We start from the raw sequence: 14,157 nt of genomic DNA on the forward strand, positions 1-14,157 counted from the left end.
GTCATTGAAAAACCACAAGGTTATGACACTCACAAACATAGCATAAACAACCACCGATCCCTCGTATACCTGTTTTCTATTTTGTCCTTTTATTATCCCATGAAGACAGGAAGACAAATACTAGGTAAAACTCCGGTATTCAAGGATCTCCAAAAGCTATCAGCTTAACAATATTTTTCCTAAATTGGCTTCTCAATTCCACATTTTTTGGGACCAGATTTAAGATTGACTTCTTAATATTTTGTAGGAAAACTGACCTCTCCTTTCGTCTTCATTTGTTTCTCACATTTCCTTCAGTTTTCTATTAAAAAAAAATCATATCCAACTCTGCATTTCTTACCCATTAACCATCTTGTATTTATTGTTTATCTAAATGCAGATATTGCCTTTTCAATGTTAGTCTCATTGTTTTGTACTGTCAAAAATCTGCAAGGGTTGTATGCTGCTTTAGATTAGTTTCTAGAGGTGGGTTTTGAACTATATATATATACAAATCAAAGAAATAGACATGGGTATAGATGCAAGGGATGTTCAAGTTTTTGTATATAGAGTTCTTGAGTTTTCCATGAAGACCAGTTATAGATTTGTACAAAAGCATCCATATGTTTTTGGTGTTTTCTCATTCTTCTTCCTGCTATATATATTTTTTCCTCTCATTTTCATAATTTTGGTCTGCTCTTCCCCATTTCTTGTTTTTATTGCTGTTCTTCTTAGAACCTATTGGAGTTCCCATCAATCCCACATTAGAAGTGTCAATGGAGATGAGAAAAGCAGCAATGTAATATTACAGGAGAAGTCTAAGTCTGCTGGAGATGATGTTGTTGTCAGCAGAAATGATGGCTCCCACTTACAAAGTCATACAAGTCGACGAAGAAATGTGAAAGAGAAGAACAAAGAATTGGATATTCAAACTGGTAAGAAGGAAGAAAATGAGAACACAACTGGTAAAATTACCATGGAGGAGAAAGAATTTCATTCTTCTGAACATGGCGAGAGTTCCTTTGCTAACATGTTAGCAGCTAAAGGTATTCAAAATGTTGATGATGAACACCATGCATTGTTAGATTCTGAATCACGGTCGGAGCACATATCAAGTGATGGTGCAGAACAGACTCGTAAATTTGATAACAGTGGCATTGAGTTGGAGGCTGACAACATGGAAGAAGCAGAAGATGACGACGAAGAAGAGGCACAAGAGGATGGGAATAAGGCATTGGAATGGACAGAGGATGATCAGAAAAATCTTAGGGATTTGGGGCTATCCGAGTTAGAAAGGAACAAAAGGCTGGAAAGTCTAATTGCAAAACGAAGAGCAAGAAAGTTATTTCGAATGCAGGCTGAGAAAGGTTTGATTGACTTGGACAGTAATCCACAAGGTCAAATTGCTCCAATTGTTGCAAAAAGCAACCCTTTTGATGTCCCAAACATTTCAGAGGAAACTGAAGGCTTACAAATGCCTAGTTCAGCCCCTTGTATTTTGTTACCAACAGGAAACCCATTTGACCTCCCCTATGACCCACTTGAAGAAAAGCCTAATCTAATGGGAGGCAGTTTTCAGCAAGAATTCATGTCAGATAATCAAAAGGAAATGCTATTCTGCAGGCATGAGAGCTTCCAATTGGGACCTTCTTTTCCATCAGAATCCATGCGAGATCGAAATGGCTCAAAATTCAACCCTCCTTTTGTTTCAGAGAAAGGAACACAGAATTTGGAGGGACCAGGATACTCAAGATTCCAAATGCAGTCAAGTAAGATCAATTTTTCATTTTTTTTCCTCCATTTTAAGATCGATCTTAGTTCTATTCTTATTTCATCTGATGATAAGAATATTGAGGTTACTTCTGCTTCTAAATTTGAATCAATAACCTTTTTCCCTTGCAGAGAAAGGAGAACCTAATCAGCAAACTGAACGACTATTTTCTAAAGATGGTGATGAAAGCATTTTCCCTACTGATTCCACTCCTGATCTTGCTGAAACTGGAGCCCAAGCTCCCAGTCAGGTAATAAACTCAGCGGAAATTAATCGTGAAGAGGATAAAATAACTAAAGATAACATGACTGACATCAAAGGAGAAGAGGAAATGGAGGGATCTCATGGTATGGGGTCAATGTATACAAGTGAAGTGCACACTGACATCAAAGGAGAAGAGGAAATGGAGAGATCTCATGGTATGGGGTCAATGTATACAAGTGAAGTGCACATGGAGCCAAATTTAAGTGAAAGCAGTAATGACGACTCAGACTCATCAGCTTCATCTGAAGAAAATGAACAGACCCTCAATGATTACAAAGTTGAATTTTCAAAAAATCCAAAACCAAGTCCTTCACCAAGTCTTTCACTAAAGTCCATAAGGTGTTTACCACCTAAGCCTGAAAGTGAACCTTTATTTGATACTAGCCCATCAGCAGATGGCAAGCACAGAAGGGAGGGCAGTGCATTTTTTCCAGATAAGGCCTATTGTCATACTCCAACCCATTCCATAGCTTCTGATTTGCAAGTGGAGTTCTCGGATGGTTCCCCTCCACTGACATTGGATGGAACCAATTCAGCCATTGATGCAGAATCTGAGACATATGATGAGGACATGGAAAAGGAGGCCACTTTTGGCAGCGAAGGAATGTGGGGATCCTCGTCTGTCATATCCGGACTACAGGATTATGAATCAAAATCTGGACATGAAGACAGTCAGAAGGATATTGTAGAAGTAGGAGTTTTGGGAATGAACAAGAATTTTGACGATGACATTATGTCATCCATAGGTCCACAACGGGTGGATGATCAAGAGTTAACTGATATGAGTTCGTTGTCATCTTCAGCAATTGACATATCTGGAGAGAGTCAAGTTCAGTCAAAAAACATCAAACATATGATCCATGATGACATCAAACAAGTAGTGGAAGAAGTTAAGGAACCCAAACCCAAGTCTTCGAATTATTCAGATTCTCAAATACATGTGGGGAAGTCGATGGCCCATTCCCCTAATGAGGTTTATTCTGAAAAACCAAAGGTCAGTCAGTCATTTTTATGTTATTATAATATATAATGGTTGGTTTATACAACCAAACTACACAGAATTTTAAAATTTGAGAGGTTCAAAGTTCAAACATTTAATAAATAAAGTTCGTACCAATGTACAAAACTCCCATTTTTGCTGGTTCTGGAAGAGGTAAAGGTAGGCAGCCTTAACCCCACTTTTTTTTTTGGAGAGGCTAAATCCTGAAACCTAACCTGTGACTTGTCTCTTCTGGTGGAAGGGCACTTGCCATTGCACCAAGGGCCAACTTTAAACATAAATTATACCAAAATCAAATGTCATTTTATGTTGAGTATCTAAAGTATTTTATGTAGATTTGCAAAAGTTGCCAAATCATATTTTTCAAAATTATATTTATATACTATTTCTTTAGGACCAACACTAGGTAATGATCTCTCATTTAAGAAGAAAGAACAGAAATATAAATTATTATACTCACCACTGGACCTTGTGAATCTTAAGCAGGATTTATCTTATCCTCAGGAGATGTCTACAAGGAACGAGAAGACCATTGATGATGCTAATTATGGAGTATCTCAGGCCACAACTGACATGAAAGAATTGAAGATAAATGAAGACATAGGTGGTGGATCGCAGCTAGTGATCAAGCAAGAGACTGAAAAGCTTACTGAGAATCAAGCCATATTGGACTCTGTAAAACCAACTGAGGGGAATAAGGACTCAAAGAATATTGAAGATGTTGGTGGAAGTCAAATTAAGCTTACTGAAGATGAGGGCATCATGGACATCTCAAAGCCAATCGAGGCCAATGACAACTTGGATTCAATTCAAGAGAATAAAAATGAACAAAGTATCACAGAAAGTGGAACTTCTGGGTTAAACCAGAATTCTGATGACCCCATTGCATCAGCTGCACAACAAGAGTTGGTGGTTGAAGAGGTCCCTATCGACTCAAGTTCATCCTCATCTCCAACTTCTGTATTAGCAGGAAAAATCCCAACTGATCAAGCCTCCTCATCAACTTCAGATCAACAGTTACACATAGTCATCTTACAATCTCATTTGGAGGACATTGCAAATACTTATTCATGGGATGAACAACCACCTCTGAATATAACTCCAGGTGCACAACCTATGGTGGAGAATTTCACTGCTCCCCCATCTACTAACAGCGGTTTCGAAAACTTGATGGTTAGTATTCCTATTGCAATTAATGATTACTTTTGCACACATATTATATCAAGAAAGAAAATAATGATTGAGGCTAATGAAGCTTGGCCATACTTTTAAGTCTAAAAAATGGGAAGAATATTTTTGGGCTAATTAATATTATTGTTATTTCATGAATATTACTGCATATCCTTATGTGCATATCTGTAGTCAAAAGGATTTCATTTGTTTTGTACATTTGAATCTCTCTCTCTCATGAACACATATCTATGCTGCCATCTGACATATATGTTTTTGTTGCTTTCATAGTAACAAATAAAAATCAGGACATGCATAGGAGCAGCAATGCTCATTCAAAATGAGATAGTCTGACTTATAGCGCAACGTCATATTGAACAGGACCCATCTAATCCTCAAGAGAAGCCTGCTGAAGAAACCCACAGTTTTGACGACTTGAATGTACCCAAGGTTAATGAAAAGGAAGGAAAGGAAAATACAAAGTCTCATCAAACCATTAAAGGTGAATCAGAAATATTGATCAGTCATGAAGGCAGTGCTTCCCTATCAAAACCAGCAGAGGACAGCAGTAATATACTTAGAACAGTGGTAATGGAAGGAACAATATTTTGTTGGATGTATCTTTCCTGAATTAGCAATCAAAATTATAGAGTTGATTCCGTGATTGGACGTGCTACATTTAATTAACTGCTTTTGTGTACTATTTTTTACTATTGTCTTGATGAGTCAGCCGTTACCAATTAATAAATCTTCATTGTTTTCATATAAATAACACTCACAAACAATTATTTCAGTATATTGTTTTTAAGCATGCACACAGAAAGATTTTATTTCTTAGAAAAGGGATTACAAAATCAAGAGATAGTTAGACTAACATATGCTCCATTTGTAACATCAAACAGGAACCAGGGAAGTTTACTGCAGAAGACAACACTATCTTTAATGTCAATGATCGAGAAGTTAGTGAGAAGAAAGACAAGGAGAAGTATAATTCTGTTGGAAAAAGTGAAGATGAATCACAATCCTCAATCAAACAGGAGAGTATTGTGGACTCCCTAAAACCGGACAAGCCAACTAGTTCAAAATTTATAGATGTTGATGAGAAATCTAGAAAGTTGAATGATGTTGAAGCTCTTCATGGTACATCAAAATCACTTGAGGGCATTGAGAATTCAAGAACCAAAGAAGAAACTGAAGATTCAAGAAAACCAAATGAACATGATCCCATTTTTCGCCTACCAAAGTCTGCTGATACTACATTCACTCAGGAAACCATAAAAGGATATGAAGTAGTTGGAGGTGAATCTGAAAATTTGACAGATGAAGTAGTAGATTTATCAAATCCTGCTCTTGAAAAAGGATACCCAAAATATCCTGCCACTATTGCAGAAGTGGTTAGTATTTCACCTTATGTTGTTAGAATAATGGTTAATTGATTAAATGCTTTCCTATAAACTTAAGTTTTAGGATAAGTGGCATATGGATTTTAAGGAAAAAGAGAGAAATAAGAAGAGAAAGACACAGTTTATAACTTAACTATTCCAACACCACAGTTTTGAAAAATTAAAAATTAAAACTTTACTTTTTCTACAATCCTGGGAATAATGAATTACTAATCTTTAAATCTTATAGCATTCACAATTTAACATACACTTACTCTTGGGAAGGATATCTTTGTGCTGGTTAGTATTATTCTTATTTCATTAATACTATATTTCCTTACGTACATATCTGTAGTCAAAAAGGATTTTGTTTCTTTTGTACCTTTGAATCTCTCTCTCTCTCTCTCTCTCTCTTTCTCATGAACATGCATGTCCATGCTGCCATCTGATATATATGTTTTTGATGCTTTCATAGTAAAAAAGAAATCTCAGGATATGCATAGGAGAAGTAATGCTCATCCAAAATTAGATAGTCTGACTTACAGTGCAACCTGATATTGGACAGGTCCCATCTAATTCTCCAGAGAAGTCTGCTGTAGAAACCCAAAGTTTTGACAACTTAAATGTACCCATGGTTAATGACGAGGATGGAAGGGAAATTTCAAAGTCTTATCAAGCCATTAAAGGTGAATCAGAAACATTGATCAGTCATGAAGGCAGTGCTCACCTATCAAAACCAGCAGAGGACATCGATAATATACTTGGAATCAAGGTACCGGAAGGAACAGTATTTTGTTGGATGTATCTTTCCTTAATTAGCTATGAAATTTCTATAGTTAGTATGTATTTTTTTTTCTTCAGTGCTACATTTAATTAACTGCCATTGTGTATTATTGTTAACTAGTGTCTTGATGTGTAAGTCATTACCAATTAACAAATCTTCATTTTTTTTCATATAAATCACACTCAAACATATTTCAGTATATATGTCCTTTAAGCATGCACAAAGAAAGATATTTTTTTTCTTTGAAAAGTTTGACTTACATACGCTCCATTTGTAACATCAAACAGGAACCAAGGAAGTTTACTGCAAAAGACAACACCATCTACAATGTCAATGATCCAGAAGACAGAGAGAAGGAAGACAAGGAGATGAGTAAGTTTGTTGCAAAAAGTGAAGGAGAATCACAATTCTCAATCAAACAGGAAAGTACTGTGTACTCCCAAAAACCGGTTGAGCCAACTAGTTCAAAATTTATTGATGTTGATGAGAAATCCAGAAAATTGAATGAATCTCTTCTTGGTCCATCAAATTCAATTGAGGACATCAAGAATTCAAGAACCAAAGAAGAAACTGAAAATTCTGGAAAACCAAATGAACATGATCCCATTTTTCACCCACCAAAGTCTGCTGATAATACGTACAATCAGAAAGCCATAAAAGATGTTGGAGGTGAATCTGAAAATTTGACAGTATATGAACCTGTAGATTCTTCTAAACCTGCGGTTGAAAAAGGATACCCAAGCTTCCCTACCACTATTGCAGAAGAGGTTAGTATTTCGCATTATGTATTGTTAAAATAACGTCAAATTTTCTTACTTTTTCTACTAGCTTGGGAAATAATGAATTAATAAATCCTTAAATCCTATTGCATTAATATACACTTACTCTTGGGAAGAATATTTTTATTCTGATTAGTGTTATTCTTATTTCATGAATACTACTTTATTTCCAAACGTACAAAAGAATTTTGTTTCTTTTGTATCTTTGAATCTCTCTCTCTCTCTCTCTCTCTCATATTAATGAAAATGCATCTATGCTACCCTCTTACATATATGTTTTTGTCGCTTTCATAGTTACAAAGAAATAGAAGGATATGCATAGGAGAATCAATGCCCCTTCAAAATGAGATAGTCTGACTTATAGTGCAACCTCATATTGAACAGGACCCATTAAATCCTCTAGAGAAGTCTGCTGAAGTAACCCACAGTTTTGACAACTTGAACGTACCCATGGTTCATGACAAGGAAGGAAAGAAAAATTCAAAGTCTCATCAAGCCATTAAAGGGGAATCAGAAACATTTATCAGTCACAAAGGCAGTGGTTTCCTATCAACCCCAGCAGAGGACAGCAGTAATATACTTGGAACCAAGGTACTGGAAAGAAAAGTATTTTGTTGGATGTATCTTTCCTTAAATTAGCTATGAAATTTCTATAGTTAATCTGTAATTTTTTTTCTACAGTGGACATGCTACATTTAATTAACTGCTACTGTGTATTATTGTTGACCATTGTCTTGATGAGTAAGCCATTACCAATTAACAAATCTTCATTGTTCTCACATAAATCACACTCACAAACATTTATTTCAGTATACATATACTTTAAGCATGCAAAAAGAAAGGGTATTTTTTTTTTTCTTTGAAAAGGGATTACAAAAATTATAGATGGTTTGAGTTTGACTAACACATGCTCCATTTGTGACATCAAACAGGAACCAGGGAACTTTACTAAGAAAGACAACAACATCTACAATGTCAATGATCCAGAAGACAGTGAGAAGAAAGACATAGAGAAGTCTGTTGGAAAAAGTGAAAGTGAATCACAATCCTCAATCAAACAGGAGAGTACTGTGTACTCCCAAAAACTGGTCGAGCCAACTAGTTCAAAATTTATAGATGTTGATGAGAAATCTAGAAAATTGAATGAAGCTCTTCTTGGCCCATCAAATTCAATTGAGGACATCAAGAATTCAAGAACCAAAGAAGAAACTAAAAATTCTGGAAAACCAAATGAACCTGATCCCATTTTTCACCCACCAAAGTCTCATCAAGCCATTAAAGGAGAAACAGAAACATTTATCAGTCACAAAGGCAGTGGTTTCCTATCAACCCCAGCAGAGGACAGCAGTAATATACTTGGAACCAAGGTACTGGAAAGAAAAGTATTTTGTTGGATGTATCTTTCCTTAAATTAGCATGAAATTTCTATAGTTAATCTGTAATTTTTTTCTACGGTTGCTACATTTAATTAACTGCTACTGTGTATTATTGTTGACCATTGTCTTGATGAGTAAGCCATTACCAATTAACAAATCTCATTGTTCTCACATAAATCACACTCACAAACATTTATTTCAGTATATATATACTTTAAGCATGCAAAAAGAAAGGGTTTTTTTTTTTTTTTTTCTTTGAAAAGCGATTACAAAAATTATAGATGGTTTGAGTTTGACTAACACATGCTCCATTTGTAACATCAAACAGGAACCAGGGAACTTTACTAAGAAAGACAACAACATCTACAATGTCAATGATCCAGAAGACAGTGAGAAGAAAGACATAGAGAAGTCTGTTGGAAAAAGTGAAAGTGAATCACAATCCTCAATCAAACAGGAGAGTACTGTGTACTCCCAAAAACCAGTTGAGCCAACTAGTTCAAAATTTATAGATGTTAATGAGAAATCTAGAAAATTGAATGAAGCTCTTCTTGGTCCATCAAATTCAATTGAGGACATCAAGAATTCAAGAACCAAAGAAGAAACTAAAAATTCTGGAAAACCAAATGAACCTGATCCCATTTTTCACCCACCAAAGTCTGCAGATACTACATACAATCAGAAAGCCATAAAACATGTTGGAGGTGAATCTGAAAATTTGACAGTATATGAAGCTGTAGATTTTTCTAAACCTGCGGTTGAAAAAGGATACCCAAACCTCCCTGCCACTATTGCAAAAGAGGTTAGTATTTCGTATATACTATGTATTGTTAGAATAACGGTTGAATAAATGCTTTACTACTAACTTAAGTTTTGGGATAAGTGGCATATGGCTTTTGAGGAATAAGAGAGAAATAAGAAGAAAAATAAGAGAAGAAGAGAAAGACAGTTTGAAACTTAACTATTCCAATACCAAAGTTGAAAAAAAGAAAATTTCTTTTACTTTTTCTGCTATCCTGGGAAATAATGAATTACTAAATCCTTAAATCTTATTGCATTAACATATCTTGAGAAGAATATTTTTATGCTTATTAGTATTTTTCTTATTTCATTAATACTACTATATTTCCTTATGTACATATTTGTAGTCAAAAGAATTTCATTTCCTTTGTACCTTTGAATCTCTCTCTCTCTCTCTCTCTCTCTCTCTCTCTCTCTCATGAAAATGCATCTATGCTGCCCTCTGACATATATGTTTTTGTTGCTTTCATAGTAACAAAGAAATATCAGGATATGCATAGGAGCATCAATCCTTATTCAAAAAGTGATAGTATGACTTATAATGCAACCTTATATTGAACAGGATTCATTTAATACTCTAGAGAAGTCTGCTGAAGAAACCCACAGTTTTGACAACATGAATGTACCCATGGTTAATGACAAGGAAAGAAATGAAAATTCAAAGTCTCATCAAGCCATTAAAGGAGAAACAGAAAAATTGATCAGTCACAAAGGCAGTGGTTTCCTATCAACACCAGCTGAGGACCGCAGTAATAAACTTGGAACCAAGGTACTGGAAGGAAGAGTATTTTATTGGATGCATATTTCCTTAATTAGTTATGAAATTTCTATAGTTAATTCCATAATATTTTTAATTAACTGCAATTGTGTATTATTTTTTACTTTTGTCTTGATGGGTAAGCCATTACCAATTAATAAATCTTCATTGTTTTCATATAAATCACACTCATAAACAATTATTTCAGAATTTTTTTTAAGCATGCACAAAAAAAGATTTTTTTCCTTAGTAAAGGGATTACAAAAACAATAGATGGTTTGACTAACATATGCTCCATTTGTAACATCAAATAGGAACCAGCGAAGTTTACTGCAGAAGACAACACTATCTTTGATGTCAATGATCTAGAAGTCTGTGAGAAGGAAAACAAGGAGAAGTTTAATTCTGTTGGCAAAAGTGAAGGTGAATCACAATCCTCATTCAAACAGGAGAGTATTGTGGACTCCCCAAAACCGGATGAGCCAACTACTTCAAAATTTATAGATGTTGATAAGAAGTCCAGAATATTGAATGAAGGTGAAGCTCTTCTTGGTCCATCAAAATCATTTGAGGACATCAAGAATTCAAGAACCAAAGAAGAAACTGAAGCTTCAAGAAAACCAAACGAACATGATCCCATTTTTCACCCATCAAAGTCTGCTGATACCACATGCAATCAGGAAACCATAAAACATGTTGGAGGTGAATTTGAAAATTTGAAAGTACATGAAGTAGTAAATTTATCAAAACCTGCTGTTGAGAAAGGATACCCAAACGTCCCTACCACTATTGCAGAAGAGGTTAGTACTTCTCCCTATGTATTGTAAGAAAATCAGTTGAGTGGTTAAAAGCTTTCCTACCAACTTAAGTTTTGGGTTAAGTGTCATATGGCATTTGAGGAAAAAGAGAGAAATAAGAAGAAAAAGAAGAGAGTAAGTGAAAGACACAAATTACAACATAACTATTCCCCAAAGTTGAAAATAACTTTTTTTTTTTTAATATCCTGGTTAATAGTGAATTACTAATCCTTAAATCTTATACCATTAGCATACACTTACTCTTGGGAAGAATATTTTTATGTTGCTTATTATTATTGTTGTTTCATGAATATTACTAGATTTCCTTATGTACATATCTGTAGTCAAAAGAATTTCGTTTCTTTTGTACCTTTGAATCTCTCTCTCTCATGAACATGCATGCCTATGCTGCCATATGACACATGCTTTTGTTGCTTTCATAGTAACAAAGAAATATCAGGATATGCATAGGTACAGCAATGCTCATTCAATAATGAGATAGTCTGTACTATCTTTGTTGTTTCTAGCACACTGCCTGTGTGCTTTTTCCCCTGTATTTTCTTGCATCTTTTTTCAATGAAGTTTATTACTTAAAAAAGAAAAGAAAAAAGAGAGATAGACTGACTTATATTGCAAGTTTGCAACCTCGTATTGAACAGGAACCATCTAATCCTCCAAAGAAGTCTGCTGTAGAAACCCACAATTTTGACTACTTGCATGTACCCAAAATTAATGACAAGGAAGGAAAGGAAAATTCAAAGTCTCATCAAGCCATTAAAGGTGAATCAGAAACATGGATCAGTTACGATGGCCGTGCATACCCATCAAAACCAGCAGAGGACAGCACTAAAATACTTGGAACCATGGTAAGGACCATTATTTTATTGGATGTATCTTTCCTGAATTAGCTGTGAAATCTCTGAGTTAATTCCATTTTTTTCCTTTCCTTTCAATGGACATGCTACATTTAATTGTCTGCTATTGCATAATACGCTTGACTATTGTCTTGATGAGTCAGACAGTACCAATTAACAAACCTTCTTTGTTTTCATATAAATCACACTCACAAGCAATTATTTTAGTATATTCATCTTTTATGCATGCACAAACATTTTTTTTTTTGTTCTTAGAAAAGGAATTAGAAAAAAAATAGATGATTTGACTAACATATGCTCCATTTGTAACATCAAACAGGAGCCAGGGAAGTTTACTGCAGAAGACAACACTATCAACATTGTCAATGATCCAGAAGTCAGTGAAAAGGAAGACAAGGGGAAGAGTAAGTCCGTTGGAAAAAGTAAAGGTGAATCACAATCCTCAATCAAACAAGAGAGTAATGTGGACTTCCCAAAACCGGACGAGCAAACTAGTTCAAAATTTATAAATGTTGATGAAAAATCCAGAAAACTGAATGAATTTGAAGCTATTCTTGGTCCATCAAAATCATTTGAGGAAATTGAGAAATCAAGAACCAAAGAAGAAACTGAAGATTCAAGAAAACCAAATGAACATGATCCCATTTTTCACCCACCAAAGTCTGTTGATACTACATTCAATCAGGAAACCATAAAACATGTTGGAGGTGAATCTGAAAATTTGACAGTATATGGAGCAGTAGATTTGTCAAAGCGTGCTGTTGAAAAAGGATACCCAAACGCCCCTACCAATATTGCAAAAGAGGTTAGTATTTCACTTTTTGTATTGTTAGAATAATGGTTAAGTAATTAAATGCTTTGCTACCAACTTAAGTTTTGGGATAAGTGTCATATGGCTTTTGTGTAAAAAGAGAGAAATAAGAAGAGAAGAAGAGAATGACATAGTTTATAACTTAACTATTTCAACACCAAAGTTGGAAAAAAGAAAAAAAAAAAATCTTCTTTTACTTTTGCTGCTATCCTGGGAAATAATGAATTACAAATCCTTAAATCTTATAGCATTTTCATGCAACTCTTTTTTCTATATACCTCTATGGTTAGTTGACCACAGCAGCTATCACACATAATTAACTCCTTTCTAAAAAGTATATTCAGTAGTCCTTCATCATTTGCCATATTGTAAATATGTTATCTGTTGCAAATTTTGACTATCCATGACCAAAAATTTTCACATCTCTCAAATACTACAAATAAATGTATTGTGAAAAAATAGATGAGGCAGTATACTTACATTCTGCACCTTTTTCTTTGACATTAAACAGGAACCATCTTATCCACATCCATTGAAGTCTTACCCAGAAAGTTGAATGATCATATGAAGATCATAGATGTTAGTGATCATTCAGATGCTACACACTGGAGTGCAGACTCAAACTCAGCAACAGAAAGACCACTGCAACTGAACTAGTCTCACAGTTAGTTAGGCAGCTGAACCAATCTCACTGTTATTTAGCAATAAGTTAATTTCATTATCTTGTAACCATCTGTTAAAAACGTAACTAAAAGCATGTACTTATTTGTTTTTCAATCACGTGATGAAATCTCATTAGCTTGTGAAAGCCCTGATCCATATAAATACTGTCGTGTTACACATCAGTTTCATTAGAGGAAGAATTACAGATTTCTCTTCCTCTGTTTCTTTCTCTGCATTTTTCAGCCCCACACTTCTTTCTCAAATCTGCTTTGATCTCTTTCTTCTTAAACACCTTCCAATCTTTCATAGTATCAAAGCCAAGATCATTTTGACAATGGCTTTGAATTTCTATTCCTCAAATTCATGCTTAGTATCAAATTCTTCACCAAATCTACCCCACTAAATGCCCATACTTCTTCTATCCAACAGTTCCAATCCTGTGTGTGTAAAGTTAGATCAGTCTTAACTATATTCTGTGGAAACACCAACTCATCTCTATTCTTGAAGAATACTCACTGCTCAGATTTGTGGATGGAACTCTTAAATGTCCTGAAAATTTTCTGCATGACAGTGAAGGGAATTTCACTTCAATAAAAAAATCTTGAATATCTATAATGGATTACTCAAGACCAATGATACAGGAAAGGTTTAATTAAAAAAAAAAATGATACAGGAAAGGGGTAGAAAAATACTAAGATTCACCAGCATCACCACCAAACAAGAGAAACCTTCTCTAAGCATAAAATTCTGTTGCTTCTATTTTATTTCTAATCTAGGAAAAACTTATGGGGAGAATCTTCTCCAAAGGCCGGAGGTGAAAACGGTCTTTATCCTCTTCACACAATCTTCACATAAACACTCTCCTTCAAAACCTGCTGTTTGTCTCAACACCCAAAATCTCTACTCAACTGTAGCATTATAGACTTGGTCATCCTCACTATCAAGTCC

At 34.8% G+C, this 14,157-nt stretch overlaps 1 protein-coding gene across 4 annotated transcripts; it reads left to right on the plus strand.

The window, feature by feature from the left end:
* The first annotated feature begins 289 nt into the window (after positions 1 to 289).
* On the plus strand, positions 290 to 13,275 carry LOC115985190 (serine-rich adhesin for platelets). Of its 4 annotated transcripts, none has more exons than XM_031108160.1 (15): positions 290 to 1,748; positions 1,882 to 3,008; positions 3,501 to 4,187; positions 4,566 to 4,772; positions 5,087 to 5,578; positions 6,132 to 6,338; positions 6,638 to 7,117; positions 7,514 to 7,720; positions 8,062 to 8,496; positions 8,834 to 9,307; positions 9,869 to 10,075; positions 10,378 to 10,863; positions 11,520 to 11,726; positions 12,055 to 12,540; positions 13,058 to 13,275. In XM_031108160.1, the coding sequence occupies exons 1-15, from the start codon at positions 509 to 511 to the stop codon at positions 13,100 to 13,102; spliced, it is 6,987 nt and encodes a 2,328-aa protein (XP_030964020.1). In that variant the 5' UTR covers positions 290 to 508; the 3' UTR covers positions 13,103 to 13,275. The 4 variants fall into 4 exon arrangements, with proteins under 4 accessions (XP_030964020.1, XP_030964033.1, XP_030964037.1 ...); XM_031108173.1 differs by having other exon boundaries at positions 8,834 to 9,162; positions 9,970 to 10,075; XM_031108177.1 differs by having other exon boundaries at positions 7,514 to 7,647; positions 8,424 to 8,496.
* Positions 13,276 to 14,157: the final 882 nt, after the last annotated feature.

This window comes from Quercus lobata, chromosome 1 (genome assembly GCF_001633185.2).
Source record: "Quercus lobata isolate SW786 chromosome 1, ValleyOak3.0 Primary Assembly, whole genome shotgun sequence".
In the NCBI taxonomy this organism is placed as follows: Eukaryota; Viridiplantae; Streptophyta; class Magnoliopsida; order Fagales; family Fagaceae; genus Quercus; species Quercus lobata.

Bases quoted from the DNA above. Each gene is read 5' to 3' on its own strand.
- LOC115985190 (XM_031108160.1), top strand. From the start codon at position 509: ATGGGTATAGATGCAAGGGATGTTCAAGTTTTTGTATATAGAGTTCTT. The intron at 4,188-4,565 runs GTTAGTATTCCT...CATATTGAACAG, and splicing joins GCGGTTTCGAAAACTTGATG to GACCCATCTAATCCTCAAGA. The intron at 5,579-6,131 runs GTTAGTATTTCA...GATATTGGACAG, and splicing joins CTGCCACTATTGCAGAAGTG to GTCCCATCTAATTCTCCAGA.